At 46.8% G+C, this 14,384-nt stretch overlaps 1 protein-coding gene across 1 annotated transcript in view; it reads right to left on the bottom strand.

Moving 5' to 3' along the window:
- TREH (trehalase) overlaps nucleotides 1–7,669 on the bottom strand; it is a 23,495-nt gene extending 15,826 nt beyond the window's left edge. The window contains 1 exon segment of the mRNA XM_017883000.1: nucleotides 7,138–7,669. Coding sequence (XP_017738489.1) covers nucleotides 7,138–7,283 — 146 coding nt within the window. The 5' untranslated portion in view covers nucleotides 7,284–7,669.
- Between the last annotated feature and the right edge of the window lie 6,715 nt (nucleotides 7,670–14,384).

Raw genomic sequence — 14,384 nt, 5'->3', positions numbered from 1 at the left:
AAAAAAAAAAAAAAAAAAAAAAAAAAAAAAAAAAAAAATCACCTGAAGATACAAAACTCACTGGTAATAGTAAGCACACAGAAAAAACACAGAATATCATAACACTAGAACTGTGGTGTGTAAACTACTCTTATCCTATGTATCTGCAGTCCTGGGACCACTGGGATTTACTGGAACCACTGAATCATCTGGAAAAAGAAAGTTTAGTTAATGTGGGGAAGAAAGAAAATGGTATAGTGATACCACATGGGAAGAATTGCTAGTCATCGTCCCCCAGTCCCTCTTCCCTTTAACTTCCAGAAAAGCAGAAGAATCTATCTAATAGGGACAAACCCTTGAGCCCCCTTATGTTGAGTGTGAGCACATACTTGTGAAGGCATGTAAGCCAGCCTTTCATACCCTTATTCCCTGCTGTTTTAGACAGCACATGCTTCAACTGCCCATCCCAATTTTCTATGGAACCACTCCTCTGAAGATGAAAGTGTTTCTTGATCTGAAGAAATATAACTCAATGGTTCAAATTGGTGGAGTATCTTTTGTTCTGACCCTTTTACAGTGTCAGTATTTTGAGCATTTGCATCTGCCACTGGCCATGCAAACTCCAGTCCAGAATCAGTGTCTACTCTTGTCAGGACCCATTTGTAGCCCTCCAGGCCTACCAGAATCGGTCCATCTTGCCAGGTATGTGCAGGGCCTTCCCTCCAAGGTTATCTTCCCACAGCCGTGTGCAGTCTTTCTCTTTTTGGCAGACGGAAAAGTACTTACTGGCATTTTGTGCCTCGGCGGGAACAAGAGGACTAAGTCTAAATTCAGCCTTTCTCTGCATGGCTGCTGCCCTGCAATGTCCATTTATTTCATGAACACAGGTGGCCACCTCAAGCGAGCACACAGGGATGCCTGCTTGTTGCCCCAGTTCCCTTTTGATCCTGGAAAGGGGTTCTTCTGATGGACATCAACATAACCTGCTTTAATGCACTCCTAAAATTCCTGTTGTGATTTCCATATAGACAAGGTTCCCATTGTTCTTCTGCCTGACCATATGGCCAGGCCATTGGGCCACTGTGCAAGAGTTAGTAAAAACCTAAACAGTATGCAATTCAGCCCACAGAGCTGATTTGTTTTTGCCTTCTTTGATCAGAGTGACAACCTTCCAAACAGTAGTCTGTTCATTCACCTTGGGACTGCCATCCATAAGCCAAATAGCTCTTTGTTGGTCAATCGAGAGCTGTCAATAGGGCACTGTCCAATTGGCAATAGAATCTAATGAGTGGGTCCAAAGTCAGTCCTAGGGGAAGAGAGTCTCTCTGCTCTTGAATACACTGAATAACTCTGCATTCCCCCATGAGCTTATTCCTGATCCAGTCATTTCCACTTCATTATGGAACTCTTCTGGGCCCTGCCCACTCTCAGAGAGCATTTCTTCAACATCACCCAAGATATTATAGGTATTTCAGGTTTCAAGATTATCTTACATCCTTCAGTCATAGGGGCAATTTCAAATAATGTCTGATAGCAAGCCAATAATTACCTCTCACACGGAAATTCTCTAGTCCAAAGTCGCAGCACTCATGCCAGGAGGTGCTCTAAGACTTTTGCTGTAAAGTCCAGTCTATGCTCCAGAGAAGGCTAACAATCTCTGTGGAGCTGGGCAATCTTATTGGTTCCCATTTGGAATGTCTAATCAATATTGCTTGATGAGTGGATGTCCATGCCTTCTGTTTTACAATACTAGGTAGTGGAAATGTTTCCTGGTCAGATACAGTATCCATCCCTGTAATACATTCAGGCAGAAGAGATGCAACACTCCACATAAAACCTGTTCAAGCGCATACCAGTTTTTTGTTTTGTTTTGGTTTGGTTTTGAAATGGAGTTTCGCTCTTGTTGCCCAAGCTGGAGTGTAATAGTGCGATCTCAGCTCACTGCAACCTCCGCCTCCTGGGTTTAAGTGATTCTTCTGCCTCAGCCTCCCGAGTAGCTGGGATTACAGGTGCACACCACCATGCCCGGCTAATTTTGTATTTTTAGTAGAGACAGGATTTCTCCATATTGGTCAGGCTGGTCTTGAACTCCTGATCTCAGATGATCTGCCCACCTCTGCCTCCGAAAGTGCTGGGATTATAGGTGTGAGCCACTGCACCTGGCCACATTTTTATATTCTCTCAATCTCATTGCAGTGCCCATCAGGGCTTCAGCAGGTGCTTTTGGTACCACAGTGCAGGACTGGAGGTTGTAATTCCACCGACCAGAATCTAAGCATGGCCCATCTTTTACTTTCAGTTTGACTATTAGAGATAAAAATCTATAGGGATTGTATATTTGCTTTTCTTCTTAGTAGTATACATTTTGCTATGCACATGGGCCAACTCCCCAAAAGTTAGAGATCAGTCATCTCTAAGTTCCATTGGTAACTTTTACCTCCAGTAACTGATTGCGGCATGACTGCCCTTCACACCATGAGTGACCCTGTAGCCACTCAAGAATGAAAGATTTCTCATCCCCTGCCCTTTCATCTTTTCTTTCCCAACCCACAGGTTTCAGTGAGTCAGGGTCATTCTAGTAAATCCACATTTTCTGACACCAACTGCAATACTGCAATTTAATCCTGGTGCTAACCATCGGGAGTTAGTGCAGAATCCACACTCAGGTTAAGGGCACAGTCCTGAGTGAGACAGCCTCACGTCTGACACTAGCCACAAGTTCAGGGGTCCCCAGGCCACCTGCACTTATTACCAAGAGGCTACAAATGTAGGGGTTCCCATAACGCTTTCAGATTTGATAATTTGGTAGAACTCACAGGACTCAGAAAAGCTTACAGTTATGCTTAGGGCTGTAGTTTTATTACAAGAATATAAGCCAGGATCAGCCAAATGAAGAGACACATGGGGCAAGGTCTAGGGGGGCCCTGAATGAAGAGCTTCTGTGTCCTTTCCCCATGGAACCAGGATGTTTCCCCTCCTGGCTCATCAATGTGTTCACCAACCAGGACTTGGTATTTATTTGTTTTATTTTTTTGTTTGTTGAGACAGGGTCTCACTCTGTCACCCAGGCTGGAGTGCAGTGGTGCAATCTCACCTCACTGCAACCTCCACCTCCCAGGTTCAAGCAATTCTCGTGTCTTAGCCTCCTGAGTAGCTGGGATCACAGGCATGCACCTCCACGCTCCGCTAATTTTTGGCATTTTTGGTAGAGACAGGGTTTCACCATGTTGGCCAGGCTGCTCTCAAACTCCTGGCCTCAAGTGATCCACCCACCTTGGCCTCCTGAAGTGTTGGGATTACAGGCATGAGCCACTGTGCCCAGCCTACTGACCAGGACTTCGGAGTCCAGAGTTTTTATTGGAGTTTCATGACATAGGCATGATTGATTGAATCATTGATCATGTAATTGAACTCCATCTCCAGCCACTTCTCCTCCCTGAAAGTTGAGAAGTTGGGCTGATATCATGTGGACCAAAACCCCAACCCTCTACACACATGCTTGGCCTTTCTGGTATGGCCTCCCTTCATGTGGAGTCATCTTGTTAGCAGAAGCCGTCTAGGGGCCCACCATAAGTCACCTCATTAACAAAAGCTATCAAAAGTCTGGGAAACATGGCAAAATCCCATCTCTACAAAAAAAAACAAAAACCAGCCAGCTGTGGTGGCACACACCTAGTCCCAGCTACTCAAGAGGCCAAGGTGGGAGGATCACCTAAGCCCAGAGAGGCTGAGGCTGCAGTGAGCCATGACTGCACCATTGCACTCCAGCCTGGGTGACAGAGTGAGACCCTGTCTCAAAAAGCAATCAGGCCAGGTGCAGTGGCTCATGCCTGTAATCCCGGCACTTTGGGAGGCTGAGGTAGGTGGATTGCTTGAGGTCAGGAGTTTAAGACCAGCCTGGCCAACATGGTGAAACCCAGTCTCTACTAAAAATACAAAAATTAGCCAGGCATGGTGGTGCGTGCCTATAGTCCCAGCTACTTGGGAGGCTGAGGCAGGAGAATCGCTTGAACCCTGAGGGCAGAGATTGCAGTGAGCCAAAATCTTGCCACTGCACTTCAGCCTGGGCAACAGAGCTAGATTCCATCTCAAAACAAAACAAAACAAAAACAAAAAACGGTAATCAGGGACCACTAGGAATAACAGATATTCCTATCACTTGGGAGATTCCAAGAGCTTAGAGGTGACCTTGGAGGAACCCAAGACAAAGACGAAACAAATTCTTCGTTATGCAAGAAGTGGCTTGTGCATGAAAGGATTGACTCAGCAGGTCTGCTGTGTTCAAACCCTGCACGTTTCAGAGAAAGTTCTGGCCTGTGACCAGCCCTGAGAGATAAGATTTAAATTACTGAAATATGCTGCCTGATAAGTCTTTGTTTTTCTGGGACCTTCGGCCATGCCAGGTATATGATGCTAATAATGTGATTTGTGGCAGGGGCCTTTGGCCACCCAGTATCAGTTTGATCTCTGAAGATCTGGAGAGTGAGTAACTGAGGTCAGCCACACAGGTAGTCCATGCTTCCGTCACTGACCTCCAATAAAAACACTGGACACCAAGACTCAGGTGAGATTTTGTGGTTGGCAATACTTCATGCATGCTGTTGCATGTTATTGCTGGAAAAATCAAGTACTGTCCATATAAATCCATTGGGAGAAGAAAAACTGGAAGATTGAGCTTATTTTCTCCTGGACTTGGCCCTAGAATATTTCACCTCTGATGGCTTTACCATGTATCCTTTCACTGTAAGAAACCATAATCAAGGCCGGGCACAGTGGCTCACTCCTGTAATCCCAGCACTTTGGGAGGCCAAGGCAGGCAGATCACAAGGACAAGAGATCGAGACCTTTCTTGCCAACATGGCAACACCCCCGTCTCTACTAAAAATACAAAAATTAGCTGGACCTGGTGGCAGGCACCTGTAATCCCAGCTACTGGGGAGGCTGAGGCAGGAGAATCGCTTGAACCCAGAAGGTGGAGGTTGCAGTGAGCCGGATTGCGCCACTGCACTCCAACCTGGCAACAGAGCGAGAGTCCATCTCAAAAAAAGAAAAAAGAACGAAACCATAATCATGGTATAACTGTTTGGAAGTATTGGTGAATCATCGGCCTGAGGTTAGTCTTAGGGAACACCAATAAAGTCATCTTCCCCTACATTTGGCAAACAGCCTAATGCTTGACAAAACACTGGACCACCCAGTCTCTCTGAAGTCATCATTACAATCGCACAGGACAAAACCTATTAACTCTCCCAGGGACACTTTTCCCCTTTATACTCCACAATTGTCATGGGCGAGCACCGTCAACTCGCCCTGTAACACACACCCTCTATTGAACCCCTTGTCTCTGACTGTAGTCCTACCACTGGAGCCCAAGCCCAAACTTTGTTGCCTGGAGCCCCGCTCTGCCCAGACCTGTTCCCACTCTGCCCCAATCACACAGGCCTTCTTCCCAATCCCTGAACAGCACCTCAGGGCCTCTGCACGGCCCTTTCCATGCCTAGACTGTCTTCTCCCAGGTCAGCTCAACGATGGTTCCTACCACAGTTCTGCTCACACATCACGTCCTCAGAGACACCTTTCCTCCCCGTCCTCTCTAACACACCCTCTGCTCACCCACAGCAGTGGGTCCTAACTTCGCTCTACTTCAAACTGTGCTTCTGTTACTGTTTTGCTATTATTATTATTATTATTATTAGAGACAGAGTTTCACTCTCGTTGCCCAGACTGGAGTGCAATGGCACGATCTTGGCTCACTGCAACCTCCACCTCCCAAGTTCAAGTGATTCTCCTGCCTCAGCCTCCTGAGTAGCTGGGATTACAGGCGTGTGCCACCATGCCCAGCTAATTTTGTATTTTTAGTAGAGATGGGGTTTCACCACTGTTGGTCAGGCTGATCTCGAACTCCTGACCTCAGATGATCCCCCCTACCTCAGCCTCCCAAAGTGCTGGGATTACAGGCGTGAGTCAGCATGCCCAGCTGTTTTACTTCTATTATTATTGTTCTTGCAGGAACTGGTAAAGTGGTTGATGTGGCCACAGCTCCATAAATCCATGAGGAATGAAGGGTGAACTTTGCCTGAGTCCAGGAGGCAGGACAGGGTCACTCATCTCTGTCCCTGGTGATGGAAACTCAGGGTTAGGAAAGAGCTTTGACCTACCCTGGGTCACAAAGAGAGTATTAGGGTCAGAGCTTAAGCCCGGGTGCTGTGGTCAGGCCCTTAGGCTGCCTCTCACACCCAGGCTAGGAAGCTGGAGCAGAAAGTTTGCTAGAACAATCCTGGGAAGAGGCCTGCACAGTTCAAGGGGCAGCTTGGAGGAAGAGAGGGAGGGAGGGTGGGCTCAGGCCAACAGGCTTTAGACCTCAGGCCAGGCTCTGACAGCTGCATCTGGTATCAGGACTGCAGGTCCTGGCAGCGGGCAGTGGCTCACGCTTGTATTCCCAGCACAGTCACCAAGACTAATTCCCTTCCAAAGGTGGAAAATTTTGGTAAAAGTCAATGACAGGCCGGATGTGGTGATGCATGCCTGTGATCCCAGCAACTCAGGAGGCTGAGGCACAAGAATCTCAGACCTGGGAGGTCTAGGCTGCAGTGAGTGGGGATGGTGCCACTGTACTTCACCTGGACGACAGAGCAAGACTCTAACAAAAAAACCAAACAAACAAAAACAAAAACAAAAAAAAGGACTGCAGGTGCAGTGCCCAGCGTAGAGCCTGCTACACAGGAATCCTCATTTTCTTCTCTTCCCTACTTTTTTTTTTTTTTTTTTTTTTTGAGACGGAGTCTCGCTCTGTCGCCCGGGCTGGAGTGCAGTGGCCAGATCTCAGCTCACTGCAAGCTCCGCCTCCCGGGTTTACGCTGGGACTACAGGCGCCCGCCACCTCGCCCGGCTAGTTTTTTTGTATTTTTTAGTAGAGACGGGGTTTCACCGTGTTAGCCAGGATGGTCTCAATCTCCTGACCTTGTGATCCGCCCGTCTCAGCCTCCCAAAGTGCTGGGATTACAGGCTTGAGCCACCGCGCCCGGCCATCTCTTCCCTACTCTTTCCTTCCTTTATAATCTCTTCTTTTTCTTCTGAAGTACTGACCCCAGAGCTTGAGATCTCATCCCAGCCTCCCTCTTATTGCCATCCTCTCCCACTGCCTTCCCCATACCCTACCTCTCACAGGGTGGGGGTAGGGCCTCCTGGGACCCCAGTCCCAGCCCCAGCAGCAGTAGCAGGCACAGCTTCCAGGTCCTCCCTGGCATAGTGGCTGTGACTGTGACTGAATGAGCAAGCCCAGGCACCTTCGGCTTGCTGGGCATAGCCTGACTCGCCTGACTGTCCAAGTCGGCCGAGGTCCAGCCTTCGAGGCGTGGCCACCTGAGGGACGTGTGCTTGGTCTGTGTGTAGCCTGCTCGCCCCTCCCGCTCTCAGGGCAGTGGTTACCTCCCCTGCTTCTACTTTGCTTCTTCTATTTCACAGTCTCAGCTGCTGCCAATGGCTCAGGCCCTTCCCTCAGAGCATGGGGATGGCGGTGGGGAATGGGAACCTGAAGGCCAGGGACACAGTCGAGGCCACGCACCTGTAACCTGGATGCAAGTTCCTTGTGTGGCCCCAAGACCACCCACTTCAGAGAGTTACCATTTCCCTTGACATTTCAAATGGAATGACTCAAGATCCTGTCCCTGGTGTGGTGTGAAATTCAGGGACTCTCACTATTGTCTACAAGAGACATGGCAGGAGCACAGGGCAGTAGAGCCATTCTGTCTGGGGAGAAGTAAGGGAGATCCACCGTAGTGTGACATTTGTAATGAGTCTTGTTTTTTTTTTTTTTTTTGAGACTGAGTCTCACTCTGTCGTCAGGCTGGAGTACAGTGGCATGATCTCGGCTCACTGCCACCTCTGCCTGCCGGGTTTGAGCGATTCTCCTGCTTCAGCCTCCCAAATAGCTGGGACTACAGGCGCGTGCCATCACACCCATTTAATTTTTGTATTTTTAGTAGAGATGGGGTTTCACCGTGTTGGCCAGCATTGTCTCAATCTCTTGACCTCATGATCCGCTCGCCTTGTCCTCCCAAAGTGCTGAGATTACAGGTCTGAGCCACCACGCCCGTCCTAATGAGTCTTGATGATCACATAGGAGTTTGCCAAGGGCTGGAGACCACTACAATGTATGCAGAGCATACAAAGAGAACAGCAAACCCCTCAGCCTAGCTGCAGAGAACTTGGTGTTCATGCAGGGAAGGCTTTTGAGATAGGCTGCAGGATCATGTTGGCACCAGTCTGAAAATGGTCTTTGCCAAGCCAAGGAATGTAATTCCTTGTAATTCCCCAAAGTGGAGCTAGCAGAGAAGTTTGTGAGCTTAAGAAGCAGATTCTCACCGGGAGGGAGCAGTGGCTCACACCTGTAATCCCAGCACTTTGGGAGGCTGAGGCGGGCGGATCACCTGAGGTCAACATGGTGAAACCCCGTCTCTACAAAAATACAAAAATTAGCTGGGCCTGATGGCGGGCGCCTGTAATCCCAGCTCCTCAGGAGGCTGAGGCGGGAGAATCGCTTGAACCCAGGAGGCGGAGGTTGTAGTGAGCTAAGATTGTGCCACTGCACTCCAGCCTGGGTGACAGAGAAAGACTCAAAAAAAGCAGATTCGGTTGCTTTAGGAGGCTCATCCCCTCAACATATGGAAGGTGAGCTGAAGGGACAGGGGACAGGGGGTGGGCAAGGCACATGGAGTGTAGTGATTGGCGTAACCTCTCCTGAAGGACTTAGGTTTGCTGTTAAGGATGTCAGTTGTGGCACCTGAGCAGTGTTTGCCTCTGTTAAAAACAAAAACCTTAGACAAATTAAATTTAACCCTTTATTCAAGCAAAGAAATGACTCATGAATCAGGCACTGCTCTGAACTAGTAAAGGTTCAGATAGCTCCACCCAGTAATGTGGGCAGCTGGCATTGGTTTTTTGTTTGCTTTGTTTTTTGAGACAGGGTCTTGCTGTGTCGCCCAGGCTGGAGTGCAGTGGCTCCATCACAGCTCACTGCAGCCTTGATCTCTCAGGTTTAAGGGATTCTCCCACCTCAGCCTCCTGAGTAGCTGCGACCACAGGCACATGCCACCACACCCAACTAATTTTTTAATTAAAAATAATTTTTTTTTTTTTGGTAGAAATTGTGTCTCCCTATGTTGTCCAAGCTAGTCTGGAACTCCTGAGCCAGAGCAATCCTCCTGCCTCATCCTCCCAATGTATTGGGATTATAGGTGTGAGCCACCATGCCTGGTCAACAATTTTTTTTTTTTTTGACATGGAGTCTCACTCTGTCGCCCAGGCTGGAGTGCAGTGGTGTAAGCTCTGCTCACTGCAAGCTCCGCCTCCCGGGTTCATGCCATTCTCCTGCCTCAGCCTCCTGGGTATCTGGGACTACAGGCACCCGCCACCATGTCCAGTTTTCTTTTTTCTTTTTTTTTTTTTCTTTTTTGGATTTTTAGAAAGACAGAGTTTCACCATGTTAGCCAGGATGGTCTCAATCTCCTGACCTCGCTGGATCCGCCTGCCTCGCGCCTCCCAAAGTGCTAGGATTACAGGCGGTGAACCACAACTCCCAGCCAACCAATTTTTTTTTTTTTTTTTTTTTTTTTTGAGACGGAGTCCTGGCTCTGTCGCCAGGCTGGAGTGGCAGTGGCGGACCTCGAGCTGTCACTGCACAGCTCTGACTCCCGGTTTACCGCCATTCTCCCTGCCTCAGCCTCCCGAGTCAGCTGGGACTACAGAGCCGCCCAACCACGCTGCCGCCCGGCCTAGTTTTTCTATATTTTTTTAGTAGAGGACGGGGTTTCACCGGGTTAGCCAGGACTGGATCTCGATCCTCCTGACCTTGTGATCCGCCCGTCTGGCCTCCCAAAGTGCTGGGATTACAGGCTTGAGCCACCGCGCCCGGCCTCCAGCCAACAATTTTTAAGTGTACAATTCAATTTCCTTTTATTACATTCACAATGCTGTGCAACCACCCTTGCATTCTTCGGATAAATCTCACTTGGTCATGATGTCTAATCCTTTTAATAAACTGTTGGTTTTGGTTTGCGAGTATTTTTTTGAGGAATTTTGCATCAATATGTATATAGGATATTTGACTGTAATTTTCTTTTCTTGTGATTTTTTTTTTTTTTTGGACACACAGTCTTCCAGTCACCCAGGCTGGAAGACAGTGGCATGAACACAGCTCACTGCAACCTCGACCTCCTAGGGGTCAAGTGATCATCTGGCCTCAACCTTCTGCGTAGCCAGGACTACAGGTGCATGCCACCACGCCTGCGTAACTTATAAATGTTTTCGTAGAGACCACATCTGACTGCATTGCCCAGGCTGGTCTTGAACTCCTGGCCTCAACTGATCCTCCCGCCTTGGCCTCCCCAAGTGGGAGCCACCACGCCCAGCCCTCTTGTGATGTCTTTATCTGGCTTTGGTATCAGGGTAACGTTAGCTTCATAGCATGAGTTAGGAAGTATGCCCCTCTTCTATTTGTGGAAGTGTTTGAGAAAGATTAATGTTAATTTTTTAAATGTTTGGTAGAATGTACCAACGAAGCCATCTGGTCCTAGACCATATTAGGCAGAAACAATATATATGTGGGGGATGGGGGCAGAGAGAGAGAGTTTGAGAGGTAGCTGGCAAGTCCAAAATCTCTAGGGTAGGCCAGCAGGCTGGAGAAACAAGGAAGAAGCTGCAGTTCAAGGCCGAAGGCAGCACGCTGGGAGAATTCCCTCTTCTTCTGGGGAGGTCAGTCTTTTTCAAATTAGTCTTCAACTGATTGGATAACGCCCATCCACGTATGGGAGTTAGTCTGCTTTACTCAGAGTCTACAGATTTAAATGTTATTTTCATCGTTTTAGATGAAGATATGTTTTAATATCTTCACAGAAACATCTAGAATAATGCTTGCCCAACTATCTGGATACCTTTGCCTAGCCATGTTGACACATAAAATTAAACTTTTTTTTTTTTTTTTTTTTTTGAGATAGAGCCTCATTCTGTTGCCCAGGCTGGAGAGCAGGGGCATGATCCTGGCTCACTGCAACCTCTGCCTCCCAGGTTCAAGCGATTCTCCTGCCTCAGCCTCCTAAGTAGCTGGGATTATAGGCGCCCACCACCACACCCAGCTACTTTTTATATTTTTAGTAGAGACAGGGTTTCACCATGTTGGCCAGGCTGGTCTTGAACTCCTGGCCTCAGGTGATCCACCTGCCTTGGCGTCCTAAAGTGCTAGGATTACAGGCGGGAGCCACTGTGCCCGGCCTAAACATCTTTTTTTATTGCAAGGTTTTTTATTGCCATCTCTTTACTTGTTATGCCTATTGAGACTTTTTACTTCTTGCATCAGTTTATATAATTTCTGTTTCTAGGAATTTTTCTGTTTCATCTAGGTTATCTAATTTGTTGGTATATACTTGTTTATAGTATTCTATTTTCAATTTTGTAAGGTCAATAGTAATGCCTCTGCACTCATTCTGATTTTTTGTGTGTCTTCTCTGTCAATTTTATAGATCTTTTCATAGGACCCACTTTTTGGTCACTCACGTCACTCACTGCAACCTCTGCCTCTGCCTCCTGAGTAGCTGGGCTTACACGTGACTGCCATCACACCAGGCTAATTTTTTGTATTTTAGTGGAGACGGGGTTTCACCATGTTACCCAAGGTGGTCTTGAACTCCTGAGCTCAGGCAATCCACCCACCTTGTCCTCCCAAAGTGCTAGGATTACAGGCATGAGCCAACGTGCCCAGCCAATGTTCTTTTTTAAAAAAACACACAACTCTATAGTGATTGTACTAATTTACATTCTTACCAACAGTATATGAGGGTTCCTTTTCTCCACATCCTCACCAGCATTTGTTATTGCCTGTCTTTTGGGTAAAAGCCATTTTAACTGGAATGAGATAATATCTCATTGTAGTTTTGATTTGCATGTCTCTGATGATCAGTTATGTAGCCCACCTGTTCATATACCTGTTTGCCATTTGTATGTCTTCTTTTCAGCAATGTTTATAGTGATTCACATCTTCTGCCCAATATGCAAACTGGCTTTGTTCTGGGGGAACTCCTCACTGTGTTGCCCAGGCTGGTCTCAAACTCCTGGGCTCAATTAATCCTCCTGCCTCAGCCTCCCAAAGCACTGGGATTACAGGTGTGAGCCACCATGCCCAGCCAGTAGTGTTTTTTTTTTTTTTTTTTTTTTTTTTTTTTTTTTTTGAGATGAAGTCTCACTCTATCACCCAGGCTGGAGTGCAGTGGCATGATTCCAGCTCACTGCAACCTCTGCCTCCTGGGTTCAAGTGATTCTCCTGCCTCAGCCCCCTGAGTAGCTGGGACTACAGGCGCGTGCCACCACACCCAGCTCATTTTTGTATTTTTAGTAGAGATGGGGTTTCACCATATTGGCCAGGCTGTTCTCAAACTCCTGACCTCGTGATCCACCCACCTCGGCCTCTCAAAGTGCTGGGATTACAGGCGTGAGCCACCGCACCCGGCCTCCAGCAGTTCTTTTTTCAGTATTATACATTTACAACTAACCAAGTCGACTCAAATAACACTACGTTTCATGGTAGTGCAAGTACCTTATGATAACAAAGTAGTCTTAACTTCCTCCTCCTGTCCCTTTTATCATTGCTGTCATTCAGTTCCCTTATCCGTAAACTATAATCATTGAATACACAGTTGCTATTACAGATTGAGCACCCCAAATCTGATAGCCCAAAATCTGAAATGCTCCAAAATCCAAAACTCTTTGAATACAGACATAATGATCAAAGGAAATGCTCACTGAAGCATTTCAGATTTTGGATGATCAGATTTGGGACTTTGAACCAGTAAGTATATTGCAAATATTTCAAAATTAAAAAAAAAAATCCAAAATCCAAAATACTTCTGGTATCAAGCATTTTGGATAAATGCCCTGTTTTATTTTGAACAAACCATTATCTGTTAGATTAACTAAAGATAAGAAAAGTAGAAGCTTTTATTTTACCTTTACTTATTCCTTCTCTAAAGCTCTTCCCTTGTTTATGTAGTTCACAGTTTCTAACATATCATCTTTTCTCTGAAGAAGTTTTTTTTTTTAATATTTCTTGTGTCTTCAGGTCTACAGATTCTCTCAATTTTTGTTGGCTTGTGAAAGTTCTCATTTCTCCATCACTTTTTTTTTTCTTTTTTCTTTTTTCTTTTCTTTTCTTTCCTTTTCTTTTCTTTCTTTCTTTTTCTTTTCTTTTTTTTTTAAAGACAGAGTCTTGCTCTGTCACCCAGGCTGGAGTGCAGTGGTGCGATCTCGGCTCACTGCAATCTCCACTTCTCAGGTTGCCAGTGATCCTCCAGCCTCAGCCCCCCAAGTAGCTGGGACCACAGGTGTGTGCCACCACTAAAGTTTGTATTTTTTTGTAGAGACAGGGTTTTACCATGTTGCCTAGGCTGGTCTCAAATTCCCGAGCTCAAAGCGAACTGCCTGCCTCAGCCTCCCAAAGTGCTGGAATTACAAGCATAAGCCACTGTGCTGGCCTCTCCATCACTTTTGAAGGATGGTTTTGCAGGATACAGATTCTGGGGATTATGGGTTGGTGGGATCTTTTTCTCTGTCAATGCTTTAAATATCTCACAAGGCTCTCTTCTTCCTTGCATGGTTTCTAAGAAGTCTGATGTCATTTTTATCCCTGGTCCTTTGCAGGTGAGGTTTTTTTTACTCCTCCAGCCTCTTTCAAGACTTTTTATCTTTGAATTTCTGCAATTTGAATATAATATGCCTAGGTGTTGATTTTTTCTTCTTTTTGGGGGCATCTGTCTTAGTATTTTCTGAGCTTCCTGGGTCTGTGGTTTGGTGTCTGACATAAATTTGGGGAAATTCTCCATCATTATTGTTTCAAATATCTCTTTGGTTCCCTCTTCCTCTGTATTCCCATTAATGCATATGTGATGCCTTTTGTCATTGTCCCACAGTTTTGGATATTCTCTTCTGTCTGTTTCAGTCTTGTCTCTTTTTGCTTTTGAGTTTTCAAAGTTCCTACTGACATATCCTGAAGTTCATGGATTCTTTCTTTAGCTGCGTCCAGTCTACTAAAGAGCTGATCAGGCCGGGCACGGGGGCTCAAGCCTGTAATCCCAGCACTTTGGGAGGCCGAGACGGGCGGATCACGAGGTCAGGAGATCGAGACCATCCTGGCTAACACAGTGAAACCCCGTCTCTACTAAAAAAAAAAAAATACAAAAAAACTAGCCGGGCGAGGTGGCGGGCGCCTGTAGTCCCAGGTACTTGGGAGGCTGAGGCAGGAGAATGGCGTAAACTCAGGAGGCGGAGCTTGCAGTGAGCTGAGGTCCGGCCACTGCACTCCAGCCTGGGCGACAGAGCGAGACTCCGTCTCAACAACAACAACAACAACAACAACAACA

Source organism: Rhinopithecus bieti, unplaced genomic scaffold, assembly GCF_001698545.2.
Source record: "Rhinopithecus bieti isolate Rb0 unplaced genomic scaffold, ASM169854v2 scaffold_11964, whole genome shotgun sequence".
In the NCBI taxonomy this organism is placed as follows: domain Eukaryota; kingdom Metazoa; phylum Chordata; class Mammalia; order Primates; family Cercopithecidae; genus Rhinopithecus; species Rhinopithecus bieti.
The sequence above is the reverse complement of the archived record's forward strand: the minus strand, read 5'-3'. Positions and strand labels throughout refer to the sequence as shown.